This window comes from Microchirus variegatus (assembly GCF_963457635.1).
Source record: "Microchirus variegatus genome assembly, chromosome: 16".
Classification (NCBI taxonomy): domain Eukaryota; kingdom Metazoa; phylum Chordata; class Actinopteri; order Pleuronectiformes; family Soleidae; genus Microchirus; species Microchirus variegatus.
In genome coordinates, this window is record NC_139817.1 from 16,295,486 (window position 1) to 16,313,408 (window position 17,923).

At 41.3% G+C, this 17,923-nt stretch overlaps 1 protein-coding gene across 1 annotated transcript in view; it reads right to left on the bottom strand.

Moving 5' to 3' along the window:
- Window positions 1–895: 895 nt before the first annotated feature.
- Window positions 896–17,923, bottom strand: part of epha5 (EPH receptor A5) — a gene marked incomplete at both ends in the record, with an annotated part of 95,494 nt that continues 78,466 nt past the window's right edge. The window contains 6 exons of the mRNA XM_083903303.1: window positions 896–1,007; window positions 2,497–2,661; window positions 4,602–4,795; window positions 11,480–11,629; window positions 14,204–14,345; window positions 14,436–14,503. Of these exons, the coding sequence (XP_083759429.1) occupies window positions 896–1,007; window positions 2,497–2,661; window positions 4,602–4,795; window positions 11,480–11,629; window positions 14,204–14,345; window positions 14,436–14,503 (831 nt within the window). The remainder of the gene's footprint in view (window positions 1,008–2,496; window positions 2,662–4,601; window positions 4,796–11,479; window positions 11,630–14,203; window positions 14,346–14,435; window positions 14,504–17,923) is intronic.

Here is a 17,923-nt window from a genome sequence, read left to right on the forward strand (position 1 = left end):
AGAGCCTGAAGAGGCCTTGAAGGCTCAGTTATACTCTACGTAATTTAACATCACAGCTCCTTTAAACAATGGAAGTCGTATCACTTGTTCACGTCTTGCCTTATGGAAGATAATGTGTACGTCGGTGAATTATAACATGTGCAGACCTTGAAAAGCTGGATTACAGCTCCAGTCTTGTGGCATTGGGACCTGAGTGTGACAGGAAAACAAAAGACCAAAGCGCATCAACGGAGCAAAGCAAAAATTGAAACAATGAAGTATTTGCTTTTGATCAACTGTTACATGTGAACACTGCCTGGGACCGGTGTTAAATTTAACAATGCCTGATGGAACTATAGGATGCCAGGGAATGAGCCAGTGCTCTTCAGATGTGTTGGGCTCTTATCACCTGAGACAGGCTTGAAAAAAATGTCACTTTGAGCCTCCCGCACAACACCTTCATGTGTGCGATAGAGTCAAAAATGTGCTGCTCAGAGCCAGATCTACACTCCACGCTTCATGCCGGGATCTGAGATAATCCAAAGAGTGCACGAGATATTAGAAATCCCAAGATTCACAAAAACAAAATTAAGATTTAAAAGTCTTCATGTCGTAGGTGTAATGCAGTTCATTACTTTTAATCTCACCACCTAAAAGTTCCCCCTTCGTGCAAAGCACCGCTCAGTTCAGTTCAGTTTGGTTTTAGCTCTGCGACGTCAAAAACGCCCCCAGTGACACCGCAAGCAAACTCCACACGTAAAGATCCATTAACACTGGGTTTCCACGTCCACGTTAAAAAGTGCTAAGCTGCTCTAGGTCCAACAGCGAGTCTTTTCTTCACATACTAGGCCCATATATACTGTGTGTCTGTAAATGTGTGTGTGCGTGTGTGTGTGTTTTTGCCTGTACATATGCATCACATGTTTACAGGAGAGTTGGTGTGGTTCATTCGGACTCTCATCTCCTGGATGCTAGTAATGATCTTTTTCTGATGTCCAGCCAGATTTACGCCAACCTTCCGCAAATCCCTGAAAAAAACAAAAAACGGCAAACAGGTCATTAACTTTAAAGCAATTATCTTATTCAATTAATCCTTTGCTGCTTCTACTCCTTTTCAATCTAATCCATGTTGTATGATATGCACTCTTATTTTTATAAAGCACACTGACCCCTGTGTATGATAATGTGGTTAAAAAAAAGCAGATATAGTCTTCCAGTTTGCAGGGTGAACCTAACCAGGAAGCCACCAGGGGGCGATACCTCTAGTTAAATGGTCTCATATGCTCATTCCGGTCACCTTTAATGGCACATGATGTTAATTTGTAGGCCCCGAGCACTCACACAATGGTGCAAGGCCCTATTGCCATTCCTGGAGGAAAAAAATTGCAAGAAAATTGTAAGGTGTAAAATGGCTCAGTAGCACCCCCAAAGGTTGAAACCCGTAGGACAACGTCAAAACTAAGTTGCACCAAATTTTAAGAAACTCGGTGCAAACATGTCACAGCCCAAGACAAACAAAAAAGTCTATTGTGACTATAGCCTCAACTCAACAGGGAGTCTGCCATTTTGAATTCGTTGTCCATCTTGCCGATTTTGCACGTTTCGTAAATGAACGAAGTCGCTGGAGCACGATAATCGTAGCAGCATAAAAACATTTGTTGTCAATTTGTACTAGAAACATCAAAGATGAAAAGTTATCAAAAGGTTTCGCAGATTCAAGAGGGTCTTGCCAAGGCAACCATCAGAATATGTCCAAATTTCGACCATTCGCCATGAAACAGGAAGAGAACTATAACTTTGCCGTTCATGGACAGATCTGCTCGAAACTTGGTGACGCAAGAAAACATCAGCACACAAAAAACTAAGTCAAGGGTATAGCACCACCTGCTGGCAGCTTACGTTAGTGAATTTCCTGTTTCAAAAATTGACATGGCACCAAAATGGGGAGTTCATTTTGCAACCGTAGGACTGCATCCACTTTTTTTATATAAAGTCTAAGGTGCTTTACAAATAAATGTGTCTTGCCTCATAATTTATCTCACACTCCTTGTATTCAGAAACACTGTAGATCAGAGGTCACCAACATGGTGCCCGCAGGCAGCCAATATGGTGCCCATGGGCTCACTTCACCTCACCTTCACTTGCATGTATCCATATGATCACTCAATAAAATATCATTGATATTGTTTATAAAAACTGATAATCGTTAGGAGTAAGCACTGGAATGAATATGCATGCAGTTGAATGCTTAATATTAATCATTTAAATGGTAAAAAAAAAAAAATGGTGCATCAAATGTTTATATGGTAGCCCTCCATATTATTCTTTACACTTCAGGTAGCTCTCGGTCTCAAAAAGGTTGGTGACCCCTGCTGAAGATATACAGCACGCACACATTAAAGAAATCTCTGAATGTTTTACTTCACTGACAGATAAAACAAGCTAAAAATCATCCACACATTTAGATGTGAGATTACTTGCATATGTACATGTGGTCATTTGCTGACGTGGCCTTACTCTGATGTCATCTGAGCCACCGTCTCCAGTGAAGAGTAGCCTCCTTCCATGAAGAGCTCCGTGTAGCGGCCCATCTTGATGGAGTCGAGCCACTCGCCGACCGTCTGGCTCAGAGCGTTGCAGCCGCCTTGTACGTTGGCGTGTTCCACTAACAAGTTGGAAACCCTATCACACATGGACACAGTAGATTATGAGTGTATTCTATCAAACAGCATCGTCCCCAGCTGTCAGGATGAATTAAAAACAAGAACTGTATCTGAACTCGCTTCACATCATTATCATAAATGTAAATGAGCGTGTGTAATTCACTGTGCAATCAACTGTATTTTGACGCTCCTGACAGTTACCAGCGCACCGTGATAACACTGGAGTTATGCACCGTCACACAACGACTCGTTGTCATTCTGCTCACTCTTCGTGGAAAAAGAGGAGAAAAAATGTCTTCATGCTATCAAACAAAACGGTTCATCATCATCATCATCATCCCAGGGAACAATATTCTCCACACTGAGGCGTGAATGGACTGTGATGTAGAACAAGGACGAGCACTGCGGTTTCCTTTAATCTGTCATATGTTATTGCACGCGCTGTTAGACACACCCTACATTTATTGAGCACACGCCCCTGTGTGTGTGTGTGTATGTACCTGTGGCATAAACACTGAGCTTGTCAGGACCATGTAAGTCCTCATGGAAAACAAAACCTTGTCCTAATGAAGCAGAAAATGACTTTGGTAGAAGTAACTTTAAAAAAATAAAATAAAAAAATAACAATATTACTTTAGTAAAAGTCTTAAAGTATATATGACTTGTATTGTACTTAAGTAATTACGTACTCATTACTACCAAATAAAATCAGAAGAAGAAGAGTCGGTATTATGGTCTGTATTTATTTGGAGCTTTTCTAGTCTTGATGAGCTGCTGTACTGGGTGAAGTACAGTCTTGTATAGTACTTGTAAAGTACCTAAAAGAGTAAAAGTAAGTATTTTATCCAAAAAAATACTTTGAAGTCACTTCATATATATATGTATATATATGAATATATATATATATATATATGAATATATATATATATATATGAATATATATATATATATATGAATATATATATATATATATATATATGAATATATATGTATATATATATATATATATGATATTGCTTAAGTAAAAGCCTTAAAGTTTATGACATTTATTGTACTTAAGTACCAAAAAAAAGTAATTTTCTGAAATAAAATGTACTGAGAAGTAAAAGTATTTTTAAAAAGTGAGGATTTAAAATTGAGCCATGGTGGCTCAGTGGTAGGGCAAGTTGTGGGTTCAATTCCTGGCTCTGCTAGTCTATATGTGTCCTTGAGCAAAGACGCTTAACCTCATGTTGAAGCGTGTGAATGGGTATGAAAACTGTAAAAGTGTAAAGCAGCTCATCGAGACATAGAAAAGCTCTATATACAGTAAATCCTGACCATAATACCGACAAAGACGGTTGGAGGAAATGAAGTTTCTAGAAATATAATTAACAAAGTGAAGTTACATTACAACACTGCTAATGAGGCAGAACCTCATTTGTGAGGACCTGGTGTCGAGTTTTGCGTGAGCTATTAACTGGTTATGCTTGAGGTTAGAGTGTGTGTGTGTGGAGTGGAAACACCTCATATTATTTCTAAAATAGCAAAAATAAGGTAATGAGGGCATCTGCCACACAAAAATGTCTGCTTTAGAGCCATGGCCACCACACACACACACTAATGCAGTGCATCGTGAGGGAAGTAATGAATGTTTTTCAAATATAGTTTTCAAATATAAACGTGGTTTAAAGTAAAAAAAAACAAAAAAACAAAATCAATCAATCCACGTTCATTTAATCTCGGTGACGTGACGCGGCAACGCACTACAGTATGTACATCCTAATTCAATCTCGCAGCAACACAATATTTAATCTGAATGATGATGATGAGCCCATGAGCTTGGAGTAGCTGAGTGTAATTCACTTAGGGGGACGAACAAGTCAATTAAAAGCACAACTGATGCTGAAAGTGTTAGTAAATGCGTCCCATAACGAAAACACACTGAGTGTTGTGTGTGTGACGTGTGCGGCGTCGCACCTGTGCGAGGAGTTGACCAGCTTCTTTAACGAGCTGGGATTGCGGATGAGTTTGTCGAGTAGACACACGATCTCGTCAAACTTGGGGCGGTTGCTGCGCTCGCGCTGCCAGCAGTCCATCATTAGGTGGTACAGAGCCTCGGGGCAGTCCATAGGACCTGGCAACCTATAGCTCTCCTCTATTGCTTTTATTACCTGTAAATAGACAATGGGAAGGGAGGGGGGACGTTAAAAAACACCCAGAGACAGTACACTAAAAAAAGTCTAAAAATGACTTAATTAAAGCAGGGTCTCTGCAGGTTTCAAGTCAAATTTAAGACATTTTTAAGACCACAATGAATACAATGTAAGACCCATTTCACATCCATACTGGCAAAAAGTACAAAAGACATGAAGGAAAATTGGAGCCACAAATCGGTGAACTTGCACTAACCCATCTTTTGCAAGCAATTCGGCTTAGCTGTGGGCTTTTGTTAAGTTTTCTCCGCTGCTATGCTAAGCGGTAAAACACCGCGGCGCCCGCATAGCATGCTAGCTGGTGGTGCGACTTAAGTTCCATGTTGTAGTTACATTATCGGCATCCTCAAAAATCGAAACATTTCAAAGCAAGACTGAAGTTTAAGCATGTTTTAAATAAAAGTCACGTTAATAGATTTTTAAGACCTTTCAAAATTGTACTTAAGACCTTTTATGAGATTTAAGGAGAATTTTAGACATTTTAAGGCCTTAAATTCAAATTATTGGATTTAAGACTTTTTAAGACCCCGCGGATACCCTGTAAAAGGTACAGACATGGAGGGAAAGAGGGAAGGAAATGAGCCTAATTTATAGAATCAGAACAAAAGGGTTAGGAAGAGTGAAAGCCTTTATGTTAAACACTGAGACAGAGGATTCCTGCAGACAAATGTGAAAAATTCACAACTCATCATTATTTGACCATATGATAGAAGGAGACACAGGAAAAGCTCAAGCAGCATCAGAACTTTCATTCACAGTCTACAGATGAACGTATGTCCTTGAACTAAAATTAGTCTTGTGATCGGAAAATGGAAATGAATAAAGTTTATAATAAATGATTGACTTAGCAACACAAACGGCGAGATTCGGGTCCAGCGCGTTCAAGAGTGAAGGCTTTTTGCACATCGAGCACAAATAATTGAGAGATTAATTTTGACATTGGGGTGTGAAAAAAGAAATGGTGCGGAATCAGTGATTCTGATACTGAAACTCCATTGACTGGTTATATTGTAGGGTTGATATTAACATCCAAATGTACCGGTCGAAAAGAAAAGACTCTGCTTTTATCATTGTGCGTTTGCTACAGCAGCAACAACACAGCAAAACATACATAGCATTGCTTTAAACCTGGTCTTTGGGAATAAACTGAAAACCCTTACGTTCTTTAAAAGAAGAAAATAGAGATCTGAACATAAACGACTGAACAAAAGTAGTATAATCTCTGAAGTATGAAGGGAAATATGGCATTCAGTCACAATATAGTCGTAATTATGTAATAGTGAGGGAATAAAAATGGTAATTTCATCTTATCTCGACAGTACAGTTATAATAGTGATGGTATTAATGAACTATAATACCATTGTTATCAGGAATAATATAATAATACATGTATTTGTTTCACACTTTCTTTCAAAGTGCTTTACAATAAGTGTAGTAAAATACACATGCAGGTGTAAACTGCATTTGAAGGAAAAACCCTAATATTACTAAATGATTAACATACTATTATTTACTATTACTTACTTACTATTACTATTACTACATACTATGCTGCAGTGTAACAAAGACAAAATGTAGAGTCTTGATTCTTGATAGAGAAAACTAAGATGGCGAAAAACACAAGAAAAATCTCCCGTGTGGCCGAAGTCTGAGTGGATGAGCGAGCGGAGAGGACATGACTTGTTTTAACATGTGAACGTGTAACAACCTATTTCTCCTCCAACAGGAGCTCGGATTCTCTTCAGGGAGCCTCAGACTTTTTTTTTTTTTTTAATACCTGACCCTTGGACTCGAGACGGCATGAAGTTAGTCAGCTAAACAAACCCCACGAAGATGAACAAAAACAACCATGAAAGTGTTTACTTTATCAGCTCAGTAACACAGAATCTCATCTTGTAACAAGATGCAACTGAATCTTCCCCGTTTAAAAAGAGGAGATCGAGTTGGATGAATAATGAATAAATCCCAGCTCTCTCTGTTGGAGGAAAAGCAGGCTGAAGTTCTCAGCCTAGATCTGCCTGGGCCAAAAAAACACTGGAGGGAATTGATTTGTTGAGTTCATGACAGCCCTTTAACTTTGTGTCAAATTCACACGAGGAAGACAGACGTGATCGCACTGTGGTAACGCCGTGTGAGCGTAAGAGCGCGCGCACACGCAGCATCGAGCTATCGGTGCACGCTGAGTGCGGAGAAGAAGAGGCTGTGCATCGCTGAGTGGCAGGGAGGAGAGATCAGAGGGAGGAAATGAGCGACAGAGGTGAGAGAGAAAGGTGGACGAGAGGGGAGAGAGAATATGTTGCATGGACTGAATTATTTTGGAGACAAAAGCGAGGACGCAGGGAAGAAGGGAGCGAAACGGCAAACGGAAGGCGAGAGCTTAGAGGGGAAAGAGAGAGATGGAGAGAGTGTAAGAGCCTGCACTTTTTTTCCTGTGCAGATCAGAGAAAATCCTGCATAACGCTTTTAATTAAACATCAAACGTCCTCTCCTTCTCTCCTCTCCGACTCCAGACTTCTCCAGACAGACTGTGAGGCTGTGAAGGAGGGGCTGAAGAGGTCACTGGAGGGCTGTGCGTGCATATGTTGCCTGTGTGTGTGTGTGGGATCAGATGCTATACATGCTCGCACACAAACACACAGGCCATGGCGTCCATGTGACACGACTGCAGATCCCCCCATTTAAATGATCTGATAAACGGCGTCATCCCGTTCTCCTCTAAATCCCTTTTTATTTCATTTTTATCTTCGATGAACGGCTCCAAAATGACGACTTATGATTATTTGACAATATATTAGAAGAATAAAGCTTTAATTGCGACACAAAGAGACGTCTCTGTCCTGTAGCTAGGGGTGTGAAAATGATACCATGATACAAATTCGTAGCAGATTCTAAAGGCCCCATTATACTTCTCCGACTGCGTAATGTGTTATCCGACTGCGTAACCACGGAGACCACTCGAGCCTTCATACTTCTGCGTCGTGGTGACAGATTCCACGCTGCAATTTCCCGCCCGATCAGTAGGGGTCGATGTGCAAGGCTGTTGTGCTTTTGGCTACAGTGAGCAATGGCGTCCGAGATAGAAAGACTGTCGTTGTTGAAACGGTGGCCGTTTTTCCACTTTTCTGTGTCACGGAACGCAGTTTTAAAATAATTTGAGGTGAGAAATTAGCCATTTAGAGTCTAAACATGTGCTGTGTGTGTTGACGTTAATATGACGTATTCATAGTTGGCAGCGACGTTGTCGCCAGTGATCAGAGAGGCTCTATGACAGGCTCTGCATCGATGCAGAGGGCTCTGCGTAACCTACCTACCAGTGTTTTAATCTAAATGCACCATGAATGCCTGAATTATCATCTTATTTCCTCATCGCTTTGCTTCAAACTCTTTCACGAGATTCACTAAAAGCTTGCGAGACATGGCGTTAAAGCTGAAGTGCGTAACTTTTGCTTTGCTTTATCCACTGCTGCACACCAGAATTCAACTCTAAAACATTTCATGCAACACTCCTTTGTTGTTTTCAGTCAAACTCAGATCCATCTCTCGTTTTACTAGCGCAATGCTGCTGTTGCATCCCTCTGTCCATTTCCTGTGTGCAGCGTGGGAATGTTGCTGAGCAAAACCAGATCTAAAAACAAGCTTTGTGTGAATTTAACAGGCGTTTGTTATTCAAAAGTTACACACTGTGGATTTAAATATGTAGCTTACTTTTGGGTTACTGTATGACTCCTGGCAAATTTTTCTTTTTTAGTTGAAGCACTAAGAATTCAGCATTAGGAAATGAGAAAAGAGAAGGGATGTCTTAATTTTCATATCATGGTTGTGGTTCATTAGTTATGCAATGTTTTTTTGTCTAAAGCCTGTCCCACATGAGAGGATTTTAAAATCTGTGGGAGAAAAAAATGTGGGAGACCACAGACATAAGCGAATTTTGGAAAATCCCGAAAAAAGCACAGATTATACAAACACATTACACAAACTTCACGTTTAACCAGAGAGGAGATTCCAGGAATTTTGGGATCTCACAGAAACTTGCGTGATTTAGCGTGACTTCAGAATATAAACAGACATGGAGTCAGACTGTGGACAAAGACTTTTTAGTTACGGGAAAATTCGTCTGCTAATCTCTCACATTTACAGGATAATTTGGCCAGATAATCTGTTCAAATCAGCCTAAAATCTGAGGGCCAGATTGGTACCAACAATCTGGCCAATTATTATGAGAAGTACAGTATATAAAACAACCACCTATTTCAGCCGCAATCTCTCTGCTGCTGCCAGGAATCACGTTCAGCCTCTGTCCTTCTCTCTTCCTCTTCTACTTCATGTCAACGACTCTTCCAACACGTTTCCCCCCATGAAGCAGATTTTTGCACTTATGCACATAACTTGCAATCAGACCAGAACTTTTATTTAGAAAAGTTCCGTGTGATAACGAGAGGTTACAGTCGTCACAGCTGAGGTGTCTGAGACTGCACTTCAACACTTTCCAAGGTCCTTCAAACTAAAAATGACTATATTTTGGGAAACGTACTTATTTGGCAGAATGTTTCACACGAGAGCGGCACCATCTGTCCGAGCTAGCAGCCAATAGCTTTGGAGTGAATACGGTAAAAGTAAGAAACAGTAGCGTGGTGTAGCGTCGTGGTGTAGCGTAAGCGCGGTTCTGTCCAAACTTAAAGAAAATCCATCTCTCGCATCCAAAGCTCTCTAATTAACACATCGCATCTCTTTTATTATTCCATACAAACACAAATACAAATAAACAAAATCCAGTAAATTCTTCTTCTTTTTTTTGCCCTGTGCCCCAGACCATTTCCATTTCTTGGAATCTGGGCAGTTGCCAAGCAACCGACCACATTACGATGATTCTTTTGGCCAATAAATAATCTGGCACACAAAAAAAATGTTGGGTACGGATTAGAACAAAACAGGATCCAATGTTTAATTAGTGATGCAAAAACTAGAAGTTGAGGAAATGTTGGACAAACTCCAACTGCTGATGGAGACCGTGTGAAACTGCACAGGTCAACAAGTAACAGTTTGATATATTTAGTTTTTATAGCTCAAATTCTTATGCCATTTTTCAAACATGAGGCTATAGGAATGTGCAATATAAAGTGTTTTAGATCCTTTTTCTTTTAATAATCGGATTGAATTTTGGAAAATTTGGAATTGGTCAAAGTTTAAAGTTAAGGTTTTTGTGAAGAAAAAGAAAAGAACATTTTGTCACTTTTATTGTTGAAGTTGCTTGATTCAGCTAAATATCTCTAACAGAGTGTCCAAGTGCGTGGGAGCTGACATTACAGAGTTCACACGCCCGCTGAAATAAAAAATAAAAGGCTCATTCTGCGGTAATGAAAAACAATAGTTCTCACAATCAGGTGAGTACATAGATATAATAGTTTTGTCTTCAATTTCTGCCAAATGAGAGTAATTTCACCTCGACGAGTCTTGATGAGTGGAGCCTGGAACACTTTTATCTGACTCTCTTTAAGGCCACACTATACTTCTCCGACTGCGTAATGCGTTATCCGACTGCGTAACAAAGGAGACACCTCGAGCCTTCATACGTCTGCGTCATGGTGACGGATACGCGCTGCAATTTCCCGCCCGATCAGTAGGGGTCGCTGCGCAAGGTTGTTGTGCTTCAGGCTACAGTGAGCAATGGCGTCCGAGAGAGAAAGACTGTTGTGGTTGAAACAGTGGCCGTTTCTCACTTTTCACGGAATGCAGTTTTAAGATAATTTGAGGCGAGAAATTTGCCATTTAGAGTCTAAACATGTGCTGTGTGTATTAAGATATGACGTATTTATAGTTTGGCAGCGACGTTGTCGGCAGGGATCAGCTCCGCCTCTATGGACGCTCAGTGTGCACTGTGAGCCGGCACAGAGCAGCTTCGCTCGGCCTGTCCTGAGGACCAATCAAAGCTCTTGCCGTCTCCGTTGTCCCTTGACGGAGAGAGTCTCTGCGTAACCTACGCAGAGCACTTTACACAGGAGTATAAATTGGGCTTTACTTGGTTTTATAAGGTTTCATCATGTAATTTGTCTTTTTATTATGCTTTGTCTGTAAACTTGTCTTTAAAGAGGGAAACAAATCCACCCACTTCACTACACAACAATAATAAGTAATTAATTATTAAGATTCCCTTATTAGTCCCGCATTGGGGAAATTTCCAATTTCTGCATTTTAACCCATCCGTGAGTTAGTGAACACACACTGCACACAGTGAGGTGAAGTACATGCTAACCCAGAGCAGTGAGCTGCCTGCATTCAGCGGCGCTCGGGGAGTGAGGGGGTCAGGTGCCTTGCTCAAGGGCACTTCAGCAGCGGACAGGTCGGGTTCGAACCGGCTACCCTCCGGTCTCAAGCTTGAAGCCCTAACCACTAGGCCACAGCTGCCCAAAATTAAATAAAGACTGATATTCAGACTAAACCAAATTCAAAATATGCATTGGATATTTGACTTTGTTGTTGTTGATAAGGGTAAATAAGGGTGTAAATTATGGATTTGTTCATTTGTTCACATTCTCCTGTATTGTACTCTACACTTTCACGATAGGAACAAAATAGAAAGAAAGAACGAAAGAAAGAAAGAACAAAAGAAGGAACAAAAGAAAGAACAAAAAGAAAGAAACTCACATCCTGATTGGACATCTCCCAGTAGGGCCGCTCTCCGTACGACATCACTTCCCACATCACGATCCCGTAACTCCACACGTCGCTCGCTGACGTGAACTTCCTGTACGCAATTGCCTCCGGAGCCGTCCAGCGTATTGGAATCTTCCCGCCCTGTAGTGAAAAAATTAAAGGAAATTAAGTAAAATAGTGCTCATAACTGGTATCATTTCCATATGCTGCTAAGCAGCTTCATCGCAAACATTAACTCTTGTGCAAACAACATTGCGGCGTGTAAATACAGCTGCAGCCATTCAGGCAAATCTTCACATTTTTACCACAGAAGAAAGAGGCTTTAATTAAGACTCTTCTACCACATGTGGGCCAACCCACAATCCCCTCTAATGAATACCAATTTAGGCAGATATTCATGATACAGAGTTTCATTTTCTCTTCTTTTTTTTTCATGACAAATTTCCTGTCCTAACCATCGGGGGGCCCTGAGATTCCTCTGTGCCCTTTCCTTCGTCTCCATTATGAGGCAGAAAAAGTTGACGAGAGGACTCGCTGTGTTCCGGAGGAAAAATGTGTTTTCAGCGGCTGATGAGCGGTGAAATAAGCCTGATGCAGTATTGATGAACACAGCAGCAGCAGGATATCTCGGGCTCTGATTATTTGAAGGGTGTGAATTACATTATTCTTGCTGCTGCTGCTCCGTCAGGGAAAGAGAAGGCAGAGGGGAGAGAGAGAGAGAAAAAGAGGGAAAGAGGGAGGAAGAAGAGATGTAGCCTGGCAGTGAGAGGTGAGTGACAGGATATTTAGCGCTAAGGCAGCAAGACTCGGCGCTAATTGAGTGTTGCAGAGACTGAACCGAGTACTAATTGGGACTCGTTGTGCAGGAAGCAGCCCGTCTCTGGTTGACAGGAACGCCACTCAGTCTAGGACACACAGCTCAATTTAAAAAAACCTGCTGCAGCTCCACGAGTATATGCGTCTCTGTGTGTGTGTGTGTGTGTGTGCTGAAGAATAAATGCACTAGGCTTGAACGAGGCTGTGTGAGAGTTTTCCCACTTAATCCAAAGTTTAAAATGCCACAGTCACAGCACACACACACACACACACACACTGGAATAAATGCAAATGACGAAAAAACAGACAGTTTGCCCTCGAAATGCACCCTTGTCTCTCTCTCTATCTCGCTTACTCCAACCTACAGTATGAAATTGTAAGAAATGGCAAATTTTCTCCATTTTACAACTTCATTATTTAAAGGTCCAGTGTGTACGAATGAGTGACACCTAATGGTGAGACTGTAGACTGCAACACGCAGAGGGAACTACAGTTGGCGTTTGTGTGTCAATGAGGAAACTGTTCTTCAGATTTCAGGTTTAGAAAACATTCATCCCTGAAGGACAAATTCAATTTCTACACTGAACATCCACACAAGAAAAGGTATAAACTATATTCAAAGTCTAAATTAACTCCTCAGCGTTCAGCAGTTTACCAAATCATTTGCCGTAATATAACGGTTTGTCTTGCTCAGAGGTTGCAGAGAGCATCCCCCCCCGACAGCATTGCCTGAATTAAGGTCATTGAAGCAATTTATTATTTCGGAGCAGACTTTGACCACATTATTCACTTTCTGTCTTTTTACTGTGAAGCTCTTGAACCGGCAAATGAACGACAGAAGGTCGGAAACCTCTCGATATGTGACGGATAACATAGTACACAACGTGTGTTGCGTAGTAAGCTTCTGTTTCAAAACACAAAACAAGATGACTGCCTCTGTAAAGCAAGGCCCTTCCTTAAAGCTCGGTCTTTATTGCATGATTTTTGGACATTTCCGTGAAACTATTGCGGCAATTGACTCTGCGCTGCGCATGCGCTGTTTGACGCTGTGACCATGACTGTCGATAGAGTTGTTCACTGCTACCACTTGTCGTACCCCGGAAGGGTCTTAATTCTTCCTTTTTGAGATCTTAAATTGGTTTTAAACATCATTAAAATTGGTTTTAAATAGGGATGCATCGATCGGAGCGAGAGAGAGTGCGAGATCTGCGGTCTTGGTCATTAGTTCATTTACTTATTTGTGTGTAGGTAATATGTTGTGAAATATGTTTAAACTTAAGTAAACTACATATACAGGTAGTTATGTCTCGTTGTATTAGTTTGTCCTGTTATTGACGTCATGCTGTCATCACCTGACAGTCTGGCTGATTGAAAGCCCCCAGATGCAGCGGATGCAACGCACCCCAGACTCGCGATGCAAATACTATGAGAATATATTCGAATGTCTGTGTTTTTTAAGAGGGAACATTCGAATATAATTTTTGAGCAATTTTTACAAAATTTAAATCGGAATCGGCTAAAATCGGTATCGGCAGGTCAAAATCGGTGCATACCTAGTTTTAAACAATGCCGCGAGAGAGACATTGTCACAGAAATTTAGGACGTATGACACAGCACAACTTGAAGATGGAAATACCACACGAAATGATGTATTAATCAGTGACAGTGCAACACAATGAAGGAAAAATGTTAAAGTAATGCGTCTTTGTGGGATGCACTGCCAATTCCTTGGGCTTTTCTCCACACACATAAACCGAATCATCACCATAGTGTGATTCAATACAAGTTCTGACACTTAAACCTGCTAAATGTTACACACCGGAGCTTTAAAATGATCATCAGTCGATGAAATGACTTCACTAATAGCTGTACAAGATGCACAGAAACATGCAGTCTTACTCGTGTGGTGTACACCGCCTCCGGATCGTCCTCCAGGACTCGGGACAGGCCGAAATCGGACACTTTACACACAAGGTTGCTGTTCACCAGGATGTTACGAGCCGCGAGATCACGGTGCACGTAGCCCATGTCGGACAGGTACCTGGATTTGTGTCAACAAGTAAAAGTTAAGTCAAAACACTAAATGATGATGATGGTTCATTTATGTATGTGCGGATGTATGAAGGCGTACCTCATTCCAGATGCGATACCACGCAGCATGCCGACCAACTGGATAACTGTGAACTGACCGTCGTTTTTCTAAAGAAAGAAATAATATTACACATCAGACAAAGTGTAACTCTGCAGATAAAGGTGTCGGCCACCATCGTCTAAAATGTCATTTCTTTTCAAATGAAAACACGCTTCATTTCCCCGTCACCTGCTCAGCACGGTTTAAAGCCCCATGTTGACTAAATTGGGTCAACTCCGAAAGGATAAGCCGCCGCCGTGTGTGTGTGTGTGACCTCTGCGGTGAAAAATAATAGTGGAGCATTCTTCTAAAAAGCCACTTTAAAGTTGCCTCCATAGCACAAAAGCCGCACAGCTACTGATAGCCCCCCCCCAAAAAGCCAATTACTGTTACCTACAGGACGGTGATGAAGACGCAACTGTGAACGTCTCGACTCTGTCTCTGTTTGTGTCAGCGCTGCACGTTACCGCCATATATTCTCATTTGCTTCTATTTGTCTGCAATTTTAATTTCTGGACGATAATCCTCGTTTCCCCCATCCCCCAACATGCATCATTTCACCTCGGGTCATCCCTCACATGGATCCACCCACTGCATGTCCTTCATGATGTTGATTTCTGGCTCTATGAATCTATCGTACCCACACTGAGATTAAAGATACTTTTTTTTATTTTATTTTTTTAAATCCTGCTCAGGGCTCAGTGCTGCTCTGAATCACACCATGTTTTTATTCTTTTTCTCTGCCGCGGAACTGCAGCAACTCCCCCAATCACAGCCACCTTCTCATTATTCACGTCCAGCCCCGACTTAACCTTCTCTCGTAGCACTCAAATTTCCATAACCCTATATTGATAATTAGCTCTTTCAACATCTAGTGAAGAATTATGTGAGAGCAAAAAAAAAAGAAAGGTACTTCTCTTTCTTCAGATCAGGGGTGGAAAAAAGCAGCCAAACTTCATCCGAATGTGCTTTTGTATCAAGGCTGGATGTGGTAGTTTAGGGTATGGTTGTATGAGATATGGACACGTTACCTCCGTTTCCCTGGATCTGACTTAGAGCCTGGAAACAACTTTGTAAACTCTCTACACCAAACCCCATTGACAGGATTTTTTGCATCACAGCATACCATAGCTACAGGACGTTTTCATCCACGGCTGCTTCAATTAGTAGGTTCAAATATGTCATCTTGTGACTTTGGTGTTTGAAATCCTCCAAAAGAGGCAGAAATAGACCAGGAGCTCTTGTGTTCCTGTTAGCAAAAGACACTCATTTTCTCTATGGGTTTTGGTGCAGGAGAGGCATGTGGTTTACAAACCTCAGTTTCCAGCCTGAATAGACAACTCTACAGTGAGATAAAATACTCTTAAGATATGATATGATATGTATATGTATATGAAATGTGTTTTCGTCCATAATTTAAGTGAATCGGCGGTAAAATCAGTTTTGATAACACGTCAATGGCTAAAACAACCAAACTTGAAAGAATCTGAACTATACTTTAAAAAAAACACATCGACTCAGTCTTTTTTTGTTTTGATCAAATGGTATTATTTTAACAAAATGCATTAATCACAGTCTATTGGACTAAATCACCTAAATCATACTCTAAGGTCATCAGTACTGATAATAAAGTGTATAAACAGCAAACATTAACTTTGTATAACACAGCAAGTTCAGTGACTGCTGTTGAAAGCCTTTCCACTCCACTCCCTCTTCGTTTCCTACCAGTGACAGCTCTCACTATTGGTTTAAGCCTCAGCTCGTTCCGATCCACATGCAAACTATCCAATCTCCTTTTTTTTTATTTTTTTTTTTATCCTTTCTCCACATTTCCACAGGAAGATACGCAGAGCTATAGTTGTTGACTTCTTTCCCTCATGGCTCCCTCAACCTAGCTTTCCCATCAACCCTGCGACTGCCTGTCCTGTTATTCCACAGGCAGAACATCCCTCTTACATGTGAAATGAGTTGTTAAGCCAAAGACGTGAAATATGAGCCCTCGCGGTGCATTGTCCAAAGCTGTGACACTTAATCCGGGAGTCAGTGCGACCCCTGCTTCTTCTCACGGCTGTGTCATTTATACCGGCATCAGTACACCAGCCATCCATGTAATTACTTCTCAGGGTGTTTGCCGTGCTGTTTCGCCTGATGGTCTGTCCCCCCCTCACCCACCTCCACTCCCCAACTCCTCTGCCTCCCCATTTTGGCATCCAGGATTACACACTGAAGCACAGAGGACAGTCATGTCAGCAGTTCCTCTGACCATACAGCATATCTGCGCCCTCCCTTCCTCTGCCTTTTGTCTCACAGCATCCTCTCATTCTGTACAGGCTGGTTCGAGAGCATCCTGTGCAAATTTGAATTCAGGCTTGCCAACAGTGCATCCACAACTCTACCAAATGACACCACATCAACACAAAGAAAGCCACTTAATCCAAGTTTTTTTGACCAGTGAGAATGGGTTTGGTTTGGATTCATTCCCGTGTCAAATGACTGCAACACACGTGGGTTTTAATCTGCTTCTGCTTTGATTTTCATAAGTGGAAACAGGTGAACATGATCATTTCTTCTTTAAAGCTGTGTTCACATCACAAACTAAGCAGCAAAATAATACAAAGCTGCTGGATGTCCTCCTTTGTTGTCTGCTGTTCGATGTCCACTATCGTTGTCGTCGCACCCATACAAGGTTACACTACGTTTCGCACCGACACGGGCCGACATCTGGCACAGCAAAGACCTCGCCTACCAATTAAAGATACTGTTCTAAGCTTGAAATACAAGCCTCACCCAGGGCTTTACCGTTCCAAACCATACCGTACCGTACCGAACTGAAACAGTTACGGTTGCGATGTCACCCACAAGAATTCGAGGAAGCTTTGATAATCCCAGCTGACTAAAGACAGGGTTTATCTTCACAGGTTGCCAGTCCATCACAGACCGCAAACGCAACAATGCTAACTACTACACTAATCGTGTGCTAGCGAAGCAGACTTCTTAGTAACTTCTGTTTACATTTGTTAAAAATCAAGTAAGAAGTAGAAGTTCATTTTCCACTTAGACTTCTATTCAAACAGTTATTTCCACAACCAGTGGAGTCAACCCCTGATGGCTACTCAGCATATTGTTACTTCTAGTTTGGCTTCACCTTCGGATTCATCTTCTGTCTATTACAACACAGGACAGTGCTCAGTAAAGACTGAAGTAAAACAATAACTCTTATCTCTAACATTATCACTGAGCTCCACTGTGCAGTTTTCACACAAAGGCTCACGCTAGCTCCATTTAGAAATTTGAGCGTACTAGGGCTGTAACGATATGCGTATCGAAATCGCGATACTCAGAGCCACGAACCTGTCTCATGGTGTGAGAAAACAGAATCGCAAAACGCCCTTTCTAACTCCCAGTTATTTTTCCAGTCAGCCCCATGATATGAGCTGTTTTTTACTTATTTTTATTAGGGGTGTCAAATAATCACGTTAAATGTTTTT